At 38.5% G+C, this 22,465-nt stretch overlaps 1 protein-coding gene and 1 long non-coding RNA gene across 4 annotated transcripts; one reads left to right on the top strand and one right to left on the bottom strand.

Moving 5' to 3' along the window:
• Positions 1-18,484: 18,484 nt before the first annotated feature.
• On the top strand, positions 18,485-19,266 carry LOC140823026 (uncharacterized). Its single transcript, XR_012116111.1, has 2 exons — positions 18,485-18,674; positions 18,790-19,266. It is a non-coding gene; the product is annotated as an uncharacterized lncRNA (long non-coding RNA).
• A 309-nt stretch (positions 19,267-19,575) lies between these two features.
• On the bottom strand, positions 19,576-21,839 carry LOC140823025 (F-box protein At5g49610-like). Of its 3 annotated transcripts, XM_073184088.1 has the most exons (3): positions 21,710-21,839; positions 21,559-21,596; positions 19,576-20,878 (listed from the first exon to the last, which is right to left on the bottom strand). In XM_073184088.1, exon 3 carries the CDS (start codon positions 20,866-20,868, stop codon positions 19,699-19,701), a length of 1,170 nt encoding a protein of 389 aa, XP_073040189.1. In that variant the 5' UTR covers positions 20,869-20,878; positions 21,559-21,596; positions 21,710-21,839; the 3' UTR covers positions 19,576-19,698. The 3 variants fall into 3 exon arrangements, with proteins under 3 accessions (XP_073040189.1, XP_073040188.1, XP_073040190.1); XM_073184087.1 differs by having other exon boundaries at positions 21,559-21,810; XM_073184089.1 differs by lacking the exon at positions 21,559-21,596 and having other exon boundaries at positions 21,710-21,809.
• Positions 21,840-22,465: the final 626 nt, after the last annotated feature.

Genomic DNA, 22,465 nt, shown 5'->3' with positions numbered 1-22,465 from the left:
TTTTTGAAGCTATCATTATCAAGAGCATTGAATGAGATTCCATTTTCATAAGCCCATCTCCCAATATATTGTTGAACTTGTTTAGTTCTCTCTTTGAAAAGAACCTCATTTATATTTTTTTGGCGAGGCACTTTACTCCCACTTGAACTTACATTTTCTGGAGCAATCATCGATACATATCTATCCATGAGGCCAAGTAGATGAGGCTTTTTAATTCCATCTATCCCTTCAATTTCAACATCTTTTTCTTCATCTAGAGAAATATTAACCTCTGCTCTACAACTTTATTGTTCCATTATTTTGTTTTTCTTTTTGTTCCTCTCTACGATCTTCTTGACATGCGTTTTGACAACCAGATACATTTCCAGGTATATTTCATATGTACTCGTTGATTATATACACTCCACCGGACATCAACTTTTCACAATTTACATTTAACTTTGTTCAGGTTCTTTGGATCAATAAACATACCAAACTATCATCCAATGTCATTTGACTTTCTCTTAAGAATCTCAGATTCAGGCCGAGTGACGGATGCAGTCGGTGATGGATTACTTGTCATTGTTACCCTCCAAATCTTGTTGAATACGAAACACTTAAACCTTGTCAACAATAGACCTTAAAATTTGATGTGATAACACCACACAAACAAATGATTGTATCAAAAAGCTCAAAGTCACTCCATATATTTGGATCAAATGATTAATTTACTTTTGAGTTTTGACAATGCACGGCCACAGAATCACATAATCTATACAATATGATTTTTAAAGAAAAAAAATCACCATGTTGACAAGGCACGACCACCACAAAATCGCAATATCAGAAGGTGTAGATGCAGAAATAATTAAATGCACAGGCTGATTGAACCAACAGCTCATGCTGGGGGGAAAAAAATCTTTCGATTGAATTCATTTTCCACCAACAGCTCGCGTTGGGGAAAAAAACTTTCGACTGAATTCATTTTTCAACAGCTCATGCCAAAATAGTTAAATGCACGGACACAGAATCATACAACTTTCAAAAAGTTTCAGAACACATTTCCAACGAGTAATTCAAAATTATTCTCAAAACATATCAAAACACCCAATACTTATTCCATAGTAGGTTTAAAAGATGAGAATCAAGAGATGACTTAAGACTGAAGTATATGATATCCAATGAATAATACTACACAAAAGAAAAACCTGAGTAATTGAGCTAGAGTGCTTCGGATTTGCAGTAGGAGTCGTGGCCGAGAAGGAGACTTTGGAACGAGATTGGAAAATAACGAGAAGCCAAGAAAGAAAGAATTGCATAAGACCTAGTAAGCCCAAATTTTATTTTTTAAAATGGGCTTCTAAGTGGATCAATAAATTTTAAAAGCCCTAATTGTTTTTTTTTTTAAAAAAAACAGGCCCTACGAGTCTTGTCGCCTAGCACCTTATCGGTGTAGCTGGCCTCCGCCTAACGCCTAGGCGGCATTTTAGAACATTGTTTATAGCCATTAAAACCTTTTAGCTTATGTCAAGATTAAGCCATTGCAGGTACTATTGCCTGATGACAATCATCATCATATTAGTTATTTCTTGCATTAATTTTTAACATGATTAAATGATGTTTCCTTGAACATGTTCAGCAATCACTCTTTTTTTCTACCTAATCACAGATCCATATTTTCTCATGTTGTTCGATCCATGTCATGATGCCTAATAGTCCCTTTTATTTATACCTACAAACAGGGACGGATCCAGGGATAAGAGTTGGGGTGGGCTTGAACTCAATATGATAAGTTATATATTATTAAAAAAAGTACATTATATCGTTCAACGAAGTTGTGCCTTACGGGATTTTAAAACATAAAATTCCTTTAAATTCTGCATCACATCGAGTTTATAAATGTATCAATCCATACTTCAAAACAACAATTTCTTGATCTGTGAAATCTCCAGGATAAAACTTCTCCGCAAGCTTGCAAATATCATCACTGTTAAATGAGTCAAATGAATTTTTAGGATCTAAAGCTATACTAAGAGAAAGAAGTTTCACCGATAACTCATTGAACCGAGTATTTAACTCCATCAAAATGAAATCTATTGCTGCATTAAAAACATCAAAGGGGTAATGATGTTCTATTGAATAAACTGTCGCTAATTAAAATCGCCGATCCACCTTTTTTTATTTTTAAATAATTTAGCGACGGTTTTAGTAATAACCGTCGCTAATATTTGCGACGGTTTTTGGTAAAACTGTCGCCGATCCACATCGGCGACAGGTTTACTAACCGTCGCAAAATTAGAGACGGTTATCAAAAAACCATCGCTAAAACCGTCGCTAAATAAAAAAAATGGGCTGGGCTACAGCCCAGTATAGCCCTAGCGTAGATCCGTCTCTGCCTACAAAGGTGAAACAAAGAGGCCGAAAACAAAACGTGTTGTGGAACACGATGCATATAGATCTGGACGTGTCGAATTTCTTTTCCTTTTTTGTGGATTCGCGATTATTTATGATGGCAAGAAGAAGACTCTTGTTCATCACTTGAGGAAACTGCTAACATCAGATGTGTGTTTTGTTAGAGTAGATGCCCTGCAAGTCAACTGTTGACTAGGGATTTTATTGACTCGGTTGTAAAGAACAATCTTTATTTTAATATAATTCATTATTTCATGGTTCGTTATACTTTATCTGTATACCCATGCAAGCAGCATAGATAAAGTCCTTGATTATGCTTTAATACAAATGAATCGTAATTCGATATTGAAACTCATTTGTAAACACTGCATATTCTAAATTCGTTCCTAGTCGATTCAGCCGCCTAAAACAGGGATAAAGGTCGCTTGAGCTCGAGACTAGCGTCTGTGATGTTGTGTACTGCGTTTCTTGGTAAGGGCATAGAGATGTCCAAACATACAGATGGGTAGTCATATGATGATTATACCGAACAACCCTCCCTCGGACTTTCCAAGTGGTTATCATTCATCGAGAGGATAAGTCCGTGGTTATGATTGTACACCATTAGTCCTTATGACCCGAGACAACTCTGAGGCTCTATATGCTAGGGCTGTGCTTTGACTCGTTTACCGGCTCCAGGAGAGTCATCAGGTGGCGAGGTTGGGTACAATTGCGACACATATAGGAGCCAGTGCATTGTAGTCGGGGATTCACCGCTCACCTACGGGTGTGGATATCCTATGTGATCTAATGAAATAATAGTGCATGGAATCTCTGGCCAGAGTACGAGATGTACGTTAGAGAAGGAGTTCTCAAATAGTACACGCGATGCCACTATTATAGTTATCACATAGTTATCGAATTATTATGCAACCCTCGATGAACCAATGGTTGCAGATTCGATCGGGATATATGAGATGAAAGGACCGTACTGTACGCTAATCATAATCGACTGGTTCTTGCAGGCACTATCAGTGATACCTAGGGGATCATGGGGCGATGCTACTAGACGCTCTTACCATGATCCGATGGGTGCAATCAGAAATGAGTTCTGACATTCTTGATCAAGGTGTTGATGAAAAGAATGGGGCTAACTAGGGTAAGCCCGAATAAAGGATTATGTCCTGAATCACAAAGAGTTGTGAACCCACGGCTAGCTGTATCCCTGAACCATTGAGGGTCACACAAGTACTGGATTGTTTGTTCCCGTTGAGAGAATAAATTCAAGGAGTTGAATTTATATTATAATATAGTAAATTCAAGGAGTTGAATTTATGATAATTACATTTTGAGAAAATAAATTCAAGGAGTTGAATTTATTGATATAGTAAATTCAAGAAGTTGAATTATGAAATTTTGAGAGAATAAATTCAAGGAGTTGAATTTATAAAATTGATAATTTAATTTATTAAACTCAAAAGTTGGGTTTATTAAATATTAAATTTTGGAGGTGATAAATTCAAGGAGTTGAATTTATAATTTAAATATTAAATTCAAATGTTGAATTTATAATTGATTTAATTTATTAAAGCTCAAATGTTGAGTTTATTAAATATTAAATTAAATATAGTGGAAAGTATGTTTAATGGGCTTGTAGGAGTACAAGTCCAACATACTAAATAATTAAAGTTCTTAATGGATTTTGATTAATTAATTAAATTAGTTGGACTAGCCCAATTAATTAATCAAGCCCATTAATGTTAATTATGGTAATTAGGTTATTGAGTTTTCTTTGACCTAAAATGAGAGCCTCCACAAATTTGGATTGTGAGATTTTGAGAATCACAACCATAATCCTCCAAATATTTAGTTTACTTAATTAATTTAATTAATTAAGTAAATAATGATTAAAAAAAAAAAGAAATAATGGGATTTCTTTATTATAATGGGATATGATTTTCGAGACTTGGAATTCCCAAGATTTGAAAAAGACTCTCGGCTCTTCCCATGGACCTCTCGAAAATCTCTTCACAAAACAAGAAAAATTTGGCTTAGGAGATTGAGTCGAATTTTTCGTGTTCTATCTCAACGCAAAATCTCTTTCAATTTTCTAGTGCAAATTGGAAGAGGAACAAATCATCCAGGCGTGGACCTGATTAGAAGAAAGGAGTCTTTGAAGAAAGTTCGTAGGGATTCATCAAGAGCCAGATCTGTTATACCGGATCGGTTGGTGTCCAGTGATTCATTCACAAAGGTATAATTTCTGACGCCCTATGAATGTTTTGTTAAAATCATACGAGCGCCCAAAGAAAACATATTTTGATTGTCAAAATAAAATAAAATTTTAAACTTCCGCTGCTTTTGGGCGCGTAGAAAACCGAGATCCAACAGTGGTATCAGAGCCAAGGTTTTTCTAGATCGTATGGTTTTGATATTGAATAATTTATTTCTAACCACACAAGAAAATTTTTCAGAAAATTATGGCACCATGAAAATTTATTTTCCAGATTTTCGGGAAAAAAAAAAAAAAAAAAAAAAATTTCGTTTCTGCCCGGAACTGTTCCGGGCAGCCCGTGCGCGCAGGGCCGCGCACGGGGGCGCGCAGCGGCCGCGCGCGCTGTGCGGAGCGTCTGCACAGCTCTCGGCGGCCGCGCTGGCGCGCTGTGCGGAGCGTCCGCACAGCGCTCGGCGGCCGCGCTGGCGCGCTGTGCGGAGCGTCCGCACAGCGCTCGGCGGCCGCGCTGGCGCGCTGTGCGGAACGTCCGCACAGCGCGCGGCGGCTGCGCTAGCGCGGCGTGCGGAACGTCCGCACGCGCCGCGTGCACCTGTGCGCCCAGCGCGCACAGGGGCTGCCGCCACTGCCCGAAACGTTCGGGCAGCGGGCGGGCAGCTCGGGCGGCTGCCCGGGATCGTCTCGGGAAGCGTGCTGGATGATGGGCCTGAATTGTTTGGGCCTAGGGTGCAATTTTCTGATTTTTCAAATTTTTGGGTAAAATTGATATTTTTGAAATAGATTCAATTTTTCTTTTTGAAAATTAATTTTTGAAAAATTAATAATTTTCTTGTAAAATAAATAATTAGAATATGATTTTAATTATTTATGGTAAAAATGAGTTTTTACAAGAAATCAATTATTATTGATTTAATTGGAAATTAAATGAAGGAGTTTATTTAATTTATTAAATCTTTTAATAATTGAGGTGGTTAGTGATAAAATTATTAGATATATGATTGATCAATTAATTAAATTGTTTAATTAAATTGATGTTAATATTTGATATTAAATGCATGAAGGATGATCGAGAGCCTTGACCAATGTGTTAGGTGTATGTTAGGATATTTTACTGTTTTATTCATTTTGTTAATATTTGATATTATTAAAGTGGGCCTGGTTTATGGCCCGTTCCCACCCCATGAGATGTATCCCTTATGTGCCATGGCTATTTAAATGTAATCATTAGAAATAGTGGGAGATCAAGACTGGAAGATGGTGGGCCCGATGATCAAGATGAAGACATGTAAAATATTGGAAGCTTTTGTAATAGTTGCATTTGCATCCCTGCATTCACCTAGGTTTGGACTTATATCCATGTATGGCTCACATGGATCTAATAGTGTTGGCGATCGATCATCCTTATTTATTGTTGAATGTCATATTATGATATATGCGATATATAGTAGTATGCATGTATGTATATTATTGGATAATATAGTTGCATGAATCCGGCAAACATACAAACTCGTGGCACACGATTTTTAAATTAAAATGATGAGACAATTTTAAAATTAAAATCCCTCATTTTGAATATGATTCAAAATTTATATCAAACCGAAAAAGTAAAAATTAAAAGAGTTTAATTTTTCCTTGCCTTCCATCAACCGTGGTTGCATGTTGATCGCTACCCGCGGATAGTGTCTGGCTCATATTATTGGGGAGGCCTGTACGCCGGAAAGCTGTGACTTCCACCGGACATATGATGTGAATTGAGTGGAACTCCCATGACTTCGGCTCATATTATTGGGGGAACTCATGGCGACCGTCTACTACAATTCAATATTGATGGGTTGGTTTGACACGTGAAAATAAACGGCGTCATATTATTGGGTCCTTATTAAACGTGAGGCAAAACACGCGGAGGTTGCATAGGGATGCAATTGTCTTCTACCTTTTAGAAATTATAATTGGCTGATATTATTCGGGATTATAATTGGCTAATTGGACTCTACGTGCTCACTAAGAAAATACGATTTCCCTTTTTCATCAGAGGGTGGTGGAAATGTCAAAATAGTGGGAGGGAGATTTATAAAATAAAATCCATATTTTATATCTTAAAATTATTTTAAAATAATCAGCAACTATTATTCTGTTTTCATGTCAGTATATTTTTCGATTTCGTCACATAATCCAATTTTGTTATTAACAAGCTAACCGAATCTAATTTTCAAGACTGGTTGGAAAATTGTTCTGAATTCAGAGAAAATAGCATACACACTAATGTCAGTCTTGTTGAACTGACAAAGCATGCAAGATGGTAGGACCATAGTATGCAAGCTAAAGTGTAACATGCTCCCTTTTACGTCAAATGAACTGTAGGGACAGTTTGAGGAAATCTTGAATGCTGCTGACATTCGAATGCGCATGCAAGAGTTGCATAGTGCATGAAACTATGCACACCATTTTAAAAGCTCATGACTACATGCATGCATGATGGGGCTTTGGCCCATGAGCATGGTGTACGTATGACTGGGCTTGCTAAGAATGTGGTGGGCCTGGAATATGTGATTCCTAATGAGTTACAAGATAACATCAATTTGTTGTCTTTATCTTCCTCATTTGACGGGGTTATGGTGAACTTTAATTTGAATAAGATAGTTGATAGCCTTGAAAAGCTAGTCAATACGCTTATAACTTATGAGATCACCATAAAACATAGAATTGTTGTTTTTCTAATGGGCCTCTCGTCAGACGAAAAATGACCCACAAGATAAGGGAAAGAAATGTTCTGACCCTCACAAGAAAAAACAATCCCAATAAGAGACAAACTCTGAAAGACACTTAAAAGGCTTACGAAGCCCGATAAGTTAGAACATATTTATTTTACTGCAAGAAGTCCGGACATAAGAAATTATATGTGCCAGAAATGTTCTGGAAATGATAAGTGAATGTCCAAGTAAACATGATTTCAACAAAAACCAAAATAGAGTTAGATGATCCAAATCTCACACAAATATGGCACGCTAGACTAGGTCATATTTCCCAAAGAAGGATGCACAAGCTAGTGGGAGAATGCATGTTTGACTTGTCGGACATAAATTCTCTACGTGCTTGTAAATCCTGTCTAAAAGAAAAATGACCAAGACTTCATTCGATGGAAACGTGGAACGTGCGCATGGTCTATTGGATTTGATCCACACAGATATTTGTGTCCCGCTAAGTGTTAGCACAAAATATGGGCAATCCTACTTCGTTATCCTTACTGATGACCATTCGAGGTATGGATATGTTTATGAAACATAAATCTGAATCATTTGAAAAGTTCAAAGAATTCAGATCTGAAGTAGAAAATCAGCTAGAAAGAAGTATTAAGGCACTTCGATCTGATTGTGGTGGAGAATACTTGAGTGCTGAATTTTTGGGTTATCTAAAAGAGAATGTGATTCTCACAGTGGACTCCACCAGCAACACCACAATTGAACGGTGTTTCTGAACATTGTAAGAGAACCTTGTTGGACATGGTTCGATGAATGATGAGATTCACTGAATTGCCTACATCGTTTTGGGGATTTGCGCTTGAAACCGCGGAAATGTTGTTGAATAATGTCTATAATAGTGCAGTGGATAAAACACCATATGAGATATGGATGGGAAAAAATCCCAAATATTCTTACATGAGAATATGGGGATGTCCTGCTTACGTGAAGCAGACAGTGGGAGACAAATTGGATAGTAGATCCACTTTGTGCTACTTTGTAGGATATCCAAAGAATTCTGTTGGATATTATTTCTATCATCCCAATGAAGCAAAAGTGTTTGTTTCAAGAAATGCCACCTTTTTGGAAAAGGAATTTCTATTAGATAGAAAAGGCAAGATGATAGAACTTGAAGAAATTCAAGATACTCCCTCAACTATAGAAGTTGAACCCATTTCCCAAGAACCAGTAGTTGAAGTACAAGCTTCTAGAAGGTCTGATAGGGTTATTAGACCACCTGCCAGATATACACTTCTTCATGAACAAGGCCACGATGAGCCTTGTGTTGGATGTGATCCAATGAATTTTAAAGAAGCAATATCTTATACTGATTCAGCCAAATGGCTTGAAGCCATGCAGTCAGAAATAGACTCTATGTATTCAAACCAATTCTGGACATTGGTGGATCAACCTGAGGGAATCGTTCCCATAGGGTACAAATAGATCTACAAAAGAAAGCTTGGGGCGGATGGGAAGGTAGTGACCTTCAAAGCAAGGCTGGTTGTAAAAGATTATACTCAAAGACAAGTAGTTGACTATGAGGAAACTTTTTCACCAGTTGTTATGTTTAAGTCCATTAGAATACTACTAGCCATAGCATCATGGTATGACTATGAGATATGGCAAATGGATGTAAAGACTGCATTCCTCAATGGAGACATCAAAGAAGAAATTTATATGTCTCAACCCGAGGGATACACATCAGTAGGAAGTGAACATAAGGTATGCAAACTTCAGAGATCAATATATGGTCTCAAGCAGGCATCAAGGAGTTGGAACCTCAGATTTGATAGCACTATCAAAGAGTTTGGTTTTGCAAAGAATCCTGAGGAACCATGTGTGTACAAGAAAGTTAGTGGGAGTGCAGTGACATTCCTAGTACTTTATGTTGATGATATCCTGCTCATTGGGAATGATGTAGGATTACTGCAATCAACTAAAGTATGGTTAGCCAGTAAATTCTCCATGAAAGACATGGGTGAAGCATCCTACGTATTGAGAATACAAATCTATAGAGATAGATCAAAGAGGATGCTAGGACTCACCCAAGTCACTTATATCGATACCATTTGTGAAACGATTCTCTATGGAAGAGTCCAAGAGAGGATACTTACCAATGTGTCATGGTGTTACTCTATCTAAAGCTATGTGTCCCAAAATTGATGAGGAGATAGAGATGATGACACGTATTCCATATGCGTCAACTATTGGTAGTATCATGTATGGTATGATATCGACACGTCCTAATGTTGCTTACGCTTTGAGTGTTACTAGCAGATATCAGGCAAACCCTGGTCCAATGCGTTGGAAAGCCGTGAAAGATATTCTTAAGTACTTGAGAAGGACTAAGAATTTGTTCATGGTCTATGGGGGTGGAGAATTAAAATTGGAAGGCTACACTGAATCTAGCTTCCAATGTGACGTAGATGATTCGAAATCGACCTTTGGTTTTGTATTCATGCTAAATGGTGCGGCTGTCTCTTGGAAATGTTCCAAGCAAGACACCGTTGCGGATTCCACCACTGAAGCTGAATACATTGTTGCATCTGATGCATCCAAAGAGGCAGTTTGGATGAGGAATTTTGTCTAAGAGTTGGGCGTTATTCCTAATGGAGTTGATCCAGTCCCGTTGTACTGCGACAACACTGGTGCCATTGCGCAAGCAAAGGAACCAAGGTCTCATCAGCGATCCAAACATGTACTGAGGAAGTTCCACATCATACGGGAGATTGTGGGAAGAGGAGACATATCAGTTGAAAGAGTCCCCTCTGCAGATAACGTTGCTGATCCACTTACGAAGCCCTTACCAGGACCATTGTTTGAGAAGCATCGCGAAGCAATGGGATTAAAGTTTATGGGTAGTTGGCTTTAGGGCAAGTGGGAGATTGTTAGAGTAGATGCCCTGCAAGTCAACTGTTGACTAGGGATTTTATTGACTCGGTTGTAAAGAACAATCTTTATTTTAATATAATTCATTATTTCATGGTTCGTTATACTTTATCTGTATACCCATGCAAGCAGCATAGATAAAGTCCTTGATTATGCTTTAATACAAATGAATCGTAATTCGATATTGAAACTCATTTGTAAACACTGCATATTCTAAATTCGTTCCTAGTCGATTCAGCCGCCTAAAACAGGGATAAAGGTCGCTTGAGCTCGAGACTAGCGTCTGTGATGTTGTGTACTGCGTTTCTTGGTAAGGGCATAGAGATGTCCAAACATACAGATGGGTAGTCATATGATGATTATACCGAACAACCCTCCCTCGGACTTTCCAAGTGGTTATCATTCATCGAGAGGATAAGTCCGTGGTTATGATTGTACACCATTAGTCCTTATGACCCGAGACAACTCTGAGGCTCTATATGCTAGGGCTGTGCTTTGACTCGTTTACCAGCTCCAGGAGAGTCATCAGGTGGCGAGGTTGGGTACAATTGCGACACATATAGGAGCCAGTGCATTGTAGTCGGGGATTCACCGCTCACCTACGGGTGTGGATATCCTATGTGATCTAATGAAATAATAGTGCATGGAATCTCTGGCCAGAGTACGAGATGTACGTTAGAGAAGGAGTTCTCAAATAGTACACGCGATGCCACTATTATAGTTATCACATAGTTATCGAATTATTATGCAACCCTCGATGAACCAATGGTTGCAGATTCGATCGGGATATATGAGATGAAAGGACCGTACTGTACGCTAATCATAATCGACTGGTTCTTGCAGGCACTATCAGTGATACCTAGGGGATCATGGGGCGATGCTACTAGACGCTCTTACCATGATCCGATGGGTGCAATCAGAAATGAGTTCTGACATTCTTGATCAAGGTGTTGATGAAAAGAATGGGGCTAACTAGGGTAAGCCCGAATAAAGGATTATGTCCTGAATCACAAAGAGTTGTGAACCCACGGCTAGCTGTATCCCTGAACCATTGAGGGTCACACAAGTACTGGATTGTTTGTTCCCGTTGAGAGAATAAATTCAAGGAGTTGAATTTATATTATAATATAGTAAATTCAAGGAGTTGAATTTATGATAATTACATTTTGAGAAAATAAATTCAAGGAGTTGAATTTATTGATATAGTAAATTCAAGAAGTTGAATTATGAAATTTTGAGAGAATAAATTCAAGGAGTTGAATTTATAAAATTGATAATTTAATTTATTAAACTCAAAAGTTGGGTTTATCAAATATTAAATTTTGGAGGTGATAAATTCAAGGAGTTGAATTTATAATTTAAATATTAAATTCAAATGTTGAATTTATAATTGATTTAATTTATTAAAGCTCAAATGTTGAGTTTATTAAATATTAAATTAAATATAGTGGAAAGTATGTTTAATGGGCTTGTAGGAGTACAAGTCCAACATACTAAATAATTAAAGTTCTTAATGGATTTTGATTAATTAATTAAATTAGTTGGACTAGCCCAATTAATTAATCAAGCCCATTAATGTTAATTATGGTAATTAGGTTATTGAGTTTTCTTTGACCTAAAATGAGAGCCTCCACAAATTTGGATTGTGAGATTTTGAGAATCACAACCATAATCCTCCAAATATTTAGTTTACTTAATTAATTTAATTAATTAAGTAAATAATGATTTAAAAAAAAAGAAATAATGGGATTTCTTTATTATAATAGGATATGATTTTCGAGACTTGGAATTCCCAAGATTTGAAAAAGACTCTCGGCTCTTCCCATGGACCTCTCGAAAATCTCTTCACAAAACAAGAAAAATTTGGCTTAGGAGATTGAGTCGAATTTTTCGTGTTCTATCTCAACGCAAAATCTCTTTCAATTTTCTAGTGCAAATTGGAAGAGGAACAAATCATCCAGTCGTGGACCTGATTAGAAGAAAGGAGTCTTTGAATAAAGTTCGTAGGGATTCATCAAGAGCCAGATCTGTTATACCGGATCGGTTGGTGTCCAGTGATTCATTCACAAAGGTATAATTTCTGACGCCCTATGAATGTTTTGTTAAAATCATACGAGCGCCCAAAGAAAATTATTTTGTTTTCAAAATAAATAAAATTTTTAAACTTCCGCTGCTTTTGGGCGCGTAAAAAACCGAGATCCAACATGTTTTGTGTAATTTTACATCAAACTGATTCTTCGAAGCTAACACCACCTGAGATATTTTGGTAATTAATAATGATAATTTCCTTCAGATTAATGAATGAGGTTTGATGTAAAGGACATATGCACATAACATATGTTTGTCGATGAACCTGTGACTACTTCCGTGAACCAACTTCTTAATCCGCTGCCTCTAGTGCTGATGAAAAATAGAAATTATATTTAGAAGCATAGTTCAGGGACTCTGAGCTTCTCTATTACGGAAAATATCTTTTAGAGGTCTAATTGTGCATTTCTGTATTTATTTGATAATACTAGTTATAAGTATGATTCAATTAATCAATTTTAGAGGTTGAAAAGACCACACATGCATTCTACGAGATAAGCTGAGAAGCAAAGTGATTGTGATTTTGTATATAAGTATGTATGTACATTATATTGGTGTATTGTGTGTGCCGTGGTGTCTGAGTTTTGGAGGAAAAAAATAACTCTTGAGGAAAGAATGGTTTGCGTATGTAGGACTTAGTCTTGGGTTTAACTAACAAACTCACTATTTTTGCCCTTTTTGGTGATATTATCGGGATCTGTTTTTTATTTTTTATTTTTGAGAGATGAATAACGTAATGTCAAGGTAAATCTTAATTTTCGTGAGAGTGAGTTTTTCACGCATTGAAATTCAGGAAGTTTTATTTTATGTACTTCACACATTTTTTTGTGTTACGATATTATGATATTTTTTTCCATATTATACAATAAGATATATCTATGTCACATAAAAATCAAATAAGTGAACAAATAATTATACTCCAAGTATCCATTGATGTGCATGCATGATTATTCTTTGGCCAATGATGGATTGAATTACGGTTGCCTGGTCAGTGGCTTAATACATATGTAAGATTTTGAAGTTGATACTTTAAATACAAAAATATCATTCGTTATATTTTGTGTTTATATTCATATTTGATGACATATTTGTTATTGAAAGACCTTTTTTAGTGATTGAATGTATTCACTTGTTGTTTTCCAAAAACGTCGTTCATGAAGATATTTCTTGTTTCCTTCTTTTTTATAATCGACAGGACCAAATATCAAAATAAAATATATACAAAAGGAAAATGAAACCCCTAGGTGAAATATGTGCTTTATGGAACAAAATGTGCCATTTCATAAGGAAGAAAAGGTTTTACATCTGCATGGTAGACTTCTGTTTGATCTTATTTAGTGACTGATACCCCAATATGTCCCGGGCAGTTGATCCCGGGAATGCTAGGGTCATGGGTCAGGCCCATGAGCGATGCCCGGGTCAGGACAGCCCATCTCTCGAGTGGTTGATTCAGGACATAGCACCAGAGTTCTGGTATGACTTCTCTTCTGACATCTCGAAGCGAGGGAGGCATTTAATGATGTTGAAATACACGCGGCCGACCTATTAACATTAATGAGTGACTGGACAGATGGGATATGACCAATACATGATTTGACACGTCAGAACAATAGGGTATAATCAGCCGCCCTAGTATATTTAATGCGCACGTCCCAAAAAACGAGGTCATCATTATTTCCTCTACTATAAATACCAGGTTTTGCATTTATTCCTTCATTCAGATATTAATGAACATTTAACACACTCATTTATTGCACACCAATATCACAGCCATCACTTGGCTACATTGGTTTCTTGTTTGAGTACCCTGCTGACTTAAGCATCGGAGTGGCCACGCCGGGGACCCCCTCCGGCGCCCATTCACGTGGTTGTTTTTCTTATTGGCAGATCTTTCAAAGGTCAACGAAGAATCTTCTTCCCAGTCCGCCGTCTTAGCTCATATTTCTTCCCGTATTCTTGATAGCTTACCTGGTAGAGTTACCGACCCGACTCCACTGTTCGACCCGGGTGGCATCATTGGCGCCGTCTGTGGGAAATCTGAGTCCTAAGACGTGGATATGGCTCCTACTAGGAGAGCAAACCAAGACGCCTCTCGAGCCCCAGAGGAAAACAATACACGTCTCTCTGGCGCAGGTGGTCCCCCCCCTAATGATCCTCAACCCACCATTCATTTGACTCCCGAAGAATTGAAGAAAATCATAACCGATGCTGTCAACATGGCTAACGCCAAAAAGGCTGCTTCTCACCAGGCCAGTCAGCATGAACAGCAGCGTAAGCAAGCACAGGTGGGGAGAGTCGGAAATTTCAGAAAGAAAAATTTTGTTTTCCATCCCTTCAAAGAAGAAGGGATGTCGGTTAAAAACCGATAGTGCATCCGGGCCATAAAAGAAAAAACCCCGTCATTAAATCGACAGGAATAAAAATAGTGAAAGACGGAGGAGTTAATGGGAATAAGTTTCATGCGGAACAAAACAAAAGTAGCTGCCATAATACGAAAAGCATTGGGATGAAGATGATTAAGAGGAAGGTTAAAAAATCGAGCAACTCCTTCAAAGAAATGATGAACCGGGAAACGGAGACCGCTCCTAAGCTGCTCAAGGAAGAAAGCGTGGTATCCGAGGGGAGGAGTATCAGGATGGTCAGTAGGTCCGGGAATCCTAATGTCATAAGTGGAAGGAATAGCCCCCAGGGACCGAATGTCTCCTAAACTACCCGGACGGAGAGTGGAAGACACCGTAGAAAACCAGAAGGGCCCTGTTATTTTACCCTTCCCTCTACTCGGGGAGCCCAGGGGTCGGGAAGAAGACGCTTTAGCAGTCTTCTTGGACAAGGATCGAGAGGGGATAGTAGGAATACCCCTCGGAATCTGAACAGACTGGTCAGAAGGGGTGGGAGAATTGTCCTCCGATAGGCCCCTAGCATTTTTGCCAGAGGTAGAAGAAGTGGAATTGGACATGATGGAAAAGAAGCAAATAAGACACAGAAAAGAGAGACTTACTGAGAGGAATTGAGGGTGATGGTTGATAGTCGGAGAGATCGCCGGAGAAATCTACAGAGAAGACCGAGGAAGAAAACAAGCAGGGCTTCGCCGAAGAATAAATTTGCAAGTGATTTTTAGAAAAGCGATGGATCGCTATATATAAGGGTAAGATGGAATTTATGCCGTTGATCTGGCATAGATTGGACGGGCTAGATTAGCCTTGGAAGTTGAGCGGCATCATTCGGCGGGAAAATTGAAAAGACAGTTGCTCAAATCGAGGCGCCATGGTAGCTGAGAATACGTACGGGCTCTGACAACACGTCCTCAGAATTCTATCATTATGACTGCGCAATGATTGACTGAAAAAGCGAAGAGAGGGATTGGGATAATGCCATATCTCGGCCTTATTCAGATCCCGGAAGAACTAAAGTTATCGAAGGAATACCCACTATACTCAGATTGGGACTTACCGATTTATCATATGACTATTCTTTTATATCCATGCGTGAAAAAGGTAAAGAGGTAATACGCCCCGATAGAATCCTTTTATCACAATCAAGAAAGAAAACATGCCAAGTCCCGGCCTCTTACGAGGTAACTCGGGAGCAGAGGATCCCATCACCCGGCTAAAAGGCCCGGACAGCATGGGACCCGACGTTCGGATATGTTTAGGCCTACCTTTTTCGGTTTTCGGATTGATGATTAGTTTAGCTGGTGTTAAAACATTTGCAAGGAATTAAAAGAAGACGCAGGAATTAATTGTCTAAATTTTCATTAAGGGAATGGTCGGCGTCTTATTACAGAAATTTCAGTGGCCACTCGACCTTTCCACTCATCCATCCAGTCAGTAACTTCTTGAATGCCAAGATTGACAAAGGAATCAGTGCTCGAGACCTTATTTAGATGCCGCCATTCCTTCCACAACATGGCATGCAGCAGGTTTTGGTCAGTCAGCAACTCTTCAATGCGGGATACCCCTAGTTCCCGCCTGTATTTCCTCGTCACCATCCTTTGAGAACGAGTGAGGACTGTGCCGTTCAAATAAAGAAGGCCGATGAATTGAAGCTTATGCCAGGTACATACGACTTTGGCCAGAATGTACTCATCGACATTCTTTTTGAAAAGCTCTACATAGGGACGTAACTCCGCTGGGATTTGACTTTGCACACCAACAGAAGAGATGGCACTGCTGCAAGTGCTGGAGTCGCTGGAGCTCGACATTGTTCTGATTGGTATGGGTGCATCTTATCCACCAATTTATTTATAGGAAAGGGAGGAAAAGACGTTTGGGATGAGGGAATGTGAAGAGCCTAAGGTTAATTAAAGCATGCCGTCATTTATTGGGAAGGAGAATGTATCATAGCCATTAAGACCAGTGCACGTGGGCGATTATTAAGGGCCTCGAAAATTACGTGGGGTAGACCAAAAGGCGGATGCAGTTATCAAAACGACCCCGAATATGAAAGGTTTCCCGAGATAATATTCAATGATAATGCATGCATCATTCTGACTACCCGGATATCACAAACCTTGGAGCTTCGTATCCTCTCTAAGAGATTGTCAGGGCCCAACGTAATGTTTCAAAGCAAAGCCGGTGATCAACCATTACCGTGGGGATACTTTTGTTTGGTTTGTTCAGCAGATATTCAGTAATAAAGACTCATGCCAGATCTTAAAAATACAAAGCAAGGATGAAACAGAAGAATAACTTTATTCACTTGCTAGCATTTCTACTAATTACAGCGGAGTATTCTTCTTCTACAAAGAGTATCCACATGGTTTTCCATTTCCTTAGCTCATTTGGGGAAGACTTGAGGAAGCCCTCGGTGCTTGTAATGCCCGAGAGGATTTTCATCTCCTTAAGCAACATCAGCTGGTAGATGTAATCACCCTCGAAGATGTTCACCTCTTCAGTCACGTTCAGACATTCCCGATACTTCTCCATCTTTACCACCAGTCTAGAAGCATTAGCTTCTCCGGTCTCGTGGAGAAGTTGTAATTTCTGAAGTTTCTCCCAGTAACGAACAATCTTATGGAACACTTCATCTTCTATCTCGGTTTTCTTCTTCTCAACTAATCGCCACGAGACTTCTTCCATATCTGAATTCGACGGATTACTGGAGCTCGCCATTTGACTCTTGTGACCAACTATTTAATGGTAACTTGGAAAAAATAAAAAAGATGTTGCTATATTTATAATAGCAAGGGGCTAATCACAACCGTCGAATCCTTGGATACATAGACGGTCAGGACGGACATTGGGAATTGCACCAGAAAGTTGAAAAGACGTACACGCCTATCGAAATATTGCGATAAATCATCCTCGAAAACATAAAAACGTGGGAGGTATGATTGATTGATGTACATCGCGAGTCTTCACCATACACCGACGTCTGTGTAGCTATGCTCAGTCCAGAAGGTGTATCAAAATGGCTTTCCTGACCGGGCACAAGGGACTAATCGGGACAGCGAGTAGACTCTAGCCCGACTATTTAAGGAAGGAGTGATGATACCCCAATATGTCCCGGGCAGTTGATCCCGGGAATGCTAGGGTCATGGGTCAGGCCCATGAGCGATGCCCGGGTCAGGACAGCCCATCTCTCGAGTGGTTGATTCAGGACATAGCACCAGAGTTCTGGTATGACTTCTCTTCTGACATCTCGAAGCGAGGGAGGCATTTAATGATGTTGAAATACACGCGGCCGACCTATTAACATTAATGAGTGACTGGACAGATGGGATATGACCAATACATGATTTGACACGTCAGAACAATAGGGTATAATCAGCCGCCCTAGTATATTTAATGCGCACGTCCCAAAAAACGAGGTCATCATTATTTCCTCTACTATAAATACCAGGTTTTGCATTTATTCCTTCATTCAGATATTAATGAACATTTAACACACTCATTTATTGCACACCAATATCACAGCCATCACTTGGCTACATTGGTTTCTTGTTTGAGTACCCTGCTGACTTAAGCATCGGAGTGGCCACGCCGGGGACCCCCTCCGGCGCCCATTCACGTGGTTGTTTTTCTTATTGGCAGATCTTTCAAAGGTCAACGAAGAATCTTCTTCCCAGTCCGCCGTCTTAGCTCATATTTCTTCCCGTATTCTTGATAGCTTACCTGGTAGAGTTACCGACCCGACTCCACTGTTCGACCCGGGTGGCATCAGTGACCAAGTTTAACCAAGAGACGGTTTAGAGAAGAGTATGTCCATTTTTCATGAAAGTGAATATGAATCAATGATTCTTGCACGTGAACAAGATATCTGGTTTTGATCCACCTGCTGCCCATGTATTTGCTTGGAGGGTGCTTGAGTTAAAGGAGCACGGAATTAGTGATGAGGATGCTATTGTCGTTGTCGATGTTTGTTCTCTGTCACAGGTCACCTACTCTCATTTTTTGTCATAAATAAAGCAGTCAAACCTGAAAATGAAATCTCATTTATTCCCCCTCTGAATCGTGGTTTCTTTGTGGATAGATGGAATATCGAAATGAAAGAAAAGCCAAAAAGAAGGCATTTGCTCGGCTGAAACAAATTGCTCGGATTCAAGGAAGGAGCCCACCTCCAAATCCATATTCGAGTGCTATCAAGGAGATACAGGCTGAGGAAAGGAAATTTGTTCATGATCAATTTTATGATTCTACCACACGAGAAATCTTGCAGTAACTGAAACAGGAGAGGGCAGCTGAGTTCCTGGACAGAAGAGGAGGGTTCATTGGCTCATGAGGTGACTTTATCAAACATAAGTAAGCTTAAATGCTTGTTATTGGAGCTGAATTTTGCTTAGATTTATTCCCAATGGCTCTGGCCGCATCACATTTTGAACGGATCAAGATTTCTAATGATTAATAAAATAGTACCCTAGCAACGGATGTATTTGGAATTGAGTATTCAAGGGATATTATCCCAACATTTGTATTGAAGTTTTCTTCAATGGTCATGCATTTGAATCTCCTTGATTCTTTCTGTAAAAGCTTTTAACACTCCAAGTTAGTTGATTAGATGGCAGTTTGAATTGCCCAGGTTCGAAACTCGGTGGAAATAGAGAAAATTGGGAAAAACTGCTAGCGTCTTCCAGCAGCTAGTTAAAATGCCACTTCATTATTTCAAACAAATGAAGCTATATTTTCCTTGGGACCGTGGATTTATTCAACCTTGCCGTGTCAAGTAGAAATTTTCCAGGAATATTTTTACTGAAGTAGGTTCAAAGAGTCCAATAAAAATTAAAAAAAATTGAGTCGACAAAATTAATTTATACAGAAATCTAAAATCACTGCCACTTTTCCAACCTTCGTAAAACAAGGGCTAAGACGAAAATTTTTGAATTTCAAACACCATTTTCTAACATTTGCAGAATCTAGCTAAAACAAGACCAACACATATCTCCTACTCATCAAGTGGCACCAAGCTCATAGTATACGTAGCAATAATAGGAGAATGCATGGATTTTGGCCCAAGTGTCTTAGCATCATAGAGTATTTTCAGTTTCCCTGTCTCGAATTGGTACGAGTATATGTTAGCCGACACCTTTAAAAACACTATTCCATCTTTGAAAGCAAGAGGATCAATCCAAGAAAGCATGTCTTTGCACAACCGGCTTCCCACTTTCTTTGGTATGTCGTATAATACTTTTGAATTTTTTTTCTCGAGTTCTTCCAAGGATGTAAAGCATTTTAGGTTCCACTGAGATGTGAAGTGATCCTCTAGCACCCATAGTTGGAGACCATCTTCGGAGATTATAACATAATACAGCTTATCTTGGGATTCTCCTATACACATTTCCGGTATGCTGGACAATTGTGATGCAGGTACAGGAACCGTTATCAACCACGATATCTCGTTGTTAGGGTCAAACATCAGAATTTGGTCGCCATCTGTGAGCCAATGCAGAATTCCTGCAACTAAGATGCCTTTGTTTTTAGCCAGATTGTAATTGCATTTACAACACTCTTGTGATCTTCTCCACAACCCTGTCTTTGAGGAATATATATCAAGAACAAAACAGGATTCTTCTTCTTCCTTCTCTTCTTCTTTGTTGGCCTCTGTCTCTGTAGCACAGACTGACACTAATGTGAAATCTGTAGAAGCATCAATGGGGTTCAGAAAAGGATCAAAAGCCAGGGAGATGCTGCTGCTTCTGGGCAGATTAGGCCATTTTACAGGCGTCCATTGTTTAATCAATGGATTGCAAACATATATTATAGGCGTGGGAGTAGGGAAACAACTTCGACAGCAAATTAAGCCGTTGTTCGATGACAAAATGACAACATTTTCGGGGAGAAAGCTCAAAATGTTGTTCCACACTTTAACACTTTCCAGTTCAATTGGGATATAGCTGATCGATTCAATATCCTTATCAGACCACCTATATACCTCCTGGAAGAATAGTCCTGACACGGATTCTGTCTTTTTCAACTGGAGGCGAATGAAAGAACGGTCCGATATAAGATCATACCACTCTTTCGAAACATACTTCAACCGATGCAATGCTCTAGCTGACAGTCGGGATAGTACATTAATGGGGATATCATTGTCAGAAAACCAACGCCCCTTCATTTCCCACAAACTGCAAGAAAGAATTTCATCTTGGGTGTCATCAAATACCAACATATAAAGTTTTACAGAGTGCATATATCTGAGAACATACACTGCATAAGTAGTTATAAATATGGCAGTTCTAGTCAGTCTCCTTTCAATTGTGACAGAGAGGAGAAACTGAGTAGCATTTCGTAGGCAGTGGTTTCAAACCAATCTTCTATACTATGAAACGATAAATTACAACGAGAGCTTCAAGTATTTTTCAGAAAAATAACAAGTTTAGATGATACGCCACTATACCAAACTAGCGCTAAGCAAACAGTGTTGCTACCCAATACTAAACTTTAAAATATAAGACATCATAACACAAATACCCCATATCTGATGGAAAGGGGAAAAAGATGACGAATCTGTGCGTAATAAGCCAACGATTCTTGTAAGCAAGCAAACCGGCAAAAAGAATCCGTAGAAAAAAAATAAATAAAAGCAAACGTCAATGAAAAAGCATCTTTACAACTTAAAAGAAAAGATGGGTTTTCCGCCGGACTGTACAACCTCAAAAAAACAGAAATCCTAAAATGTTGAGGCATCCGAAGGAAAAAGTTTCAACACCCATGAAAGAAAACCATGGATAAAATCACTGAAACACGAAGCCAAAAAGAAATTCTTCGAAAATAAGAGCTCAAAACATGGGGAGCAAGAACATACCTCAGTTCTTGGCAACGAATTTCTGATGATTACTGGAGCTGAGAAAACCAAGAAGAAGAATCGACAGAGACGAGTGACGAATCTGATACCATATATTGTGCAAAAAATAATAATGAAAACAAAAAGAAGAAAAAAGAAAGAAACTGTAAACCTGGAAATGCTCAAGGATTCATGCCTGTATCAGTCTCTCCGTCTCGGCAAAGTGCAGACTGTGGTTTGGGAATGGAGTCATGGACGGAACAAACACGTCACGCGTTTTATTATTCCCTGTAGTTAAAATTTCAATTTAATCCAATACGTGATGTGTTTTGGATTCTAGCATGTTTTTTTTTTTTTGTCAAATTTTGTTTTCCATGATTCATCTAATAAATTTATTTCTTTTTTTAAAAATAAGATATAGTGGCAAAAAAATTGACCTAAAAAAAATTTAAATTATTAGATAAAAATTAAAATTTGACAAATTATATGATTAAAATCTAAAACAAAATAACTTACAAAACTAAATTATATTTTTATCCGTCAAAGCTCTTTTTTCAATCGAGTAGGGGCGGTTAAGAGAGTTTCTTTAAGAGCAAAAACTTGTGTGAGACGGTCTCACGGGTCGTGTTTTGTGAGACAGATCTTTATTTGGATAATCCATGAAAAATTATTAATTTTTATGCTAAAAGTATTACTTTTTATTGTGAATATGGTTACGGTTAACCCGTCTCACAGATTGGAATCCGTGACCTACTCTTCTCTAAGTTAGAGCATGGGATTTAGAAAAGTTATAATTTTTTATTCAATTTTAAGTGTATATAATTTTTTCGCTAATTTTTTTTAAAATTTATGTATCTATATTTAGTCGTATCACTCCAGTACTTTATGGATTAATTAATTTCACTTTAACTCATTTGATCAATGTACA

The sequence above is a fragment of the Primulina eburnea genome, chromosome 2 (assembly GCF_022965805.1).
Source record: "Primulina eburnea isolate SZY01 chromosome 2, ASM2296580v1, whole genome shotgun sequence".
NCBI lineage: Eukaryota > Viridiplantae > Streptophyta > Magnoliopsida > Lamiales > Gesneriaceae > Primulina > Primulina eburnea.
This window is presented reverse-complemented; position numbering and strand designations above follow the sequence as displayed.

Excerpts from the sequence above, each read along its gene's own strand:
- LOC140823025 (XM_073184088.1), bottom strand. The coding sequence starts at position 20,868 with ATGAAGGGGCGTTGGTTTTCTGACAATGATATCCCCATTAATGTACTA.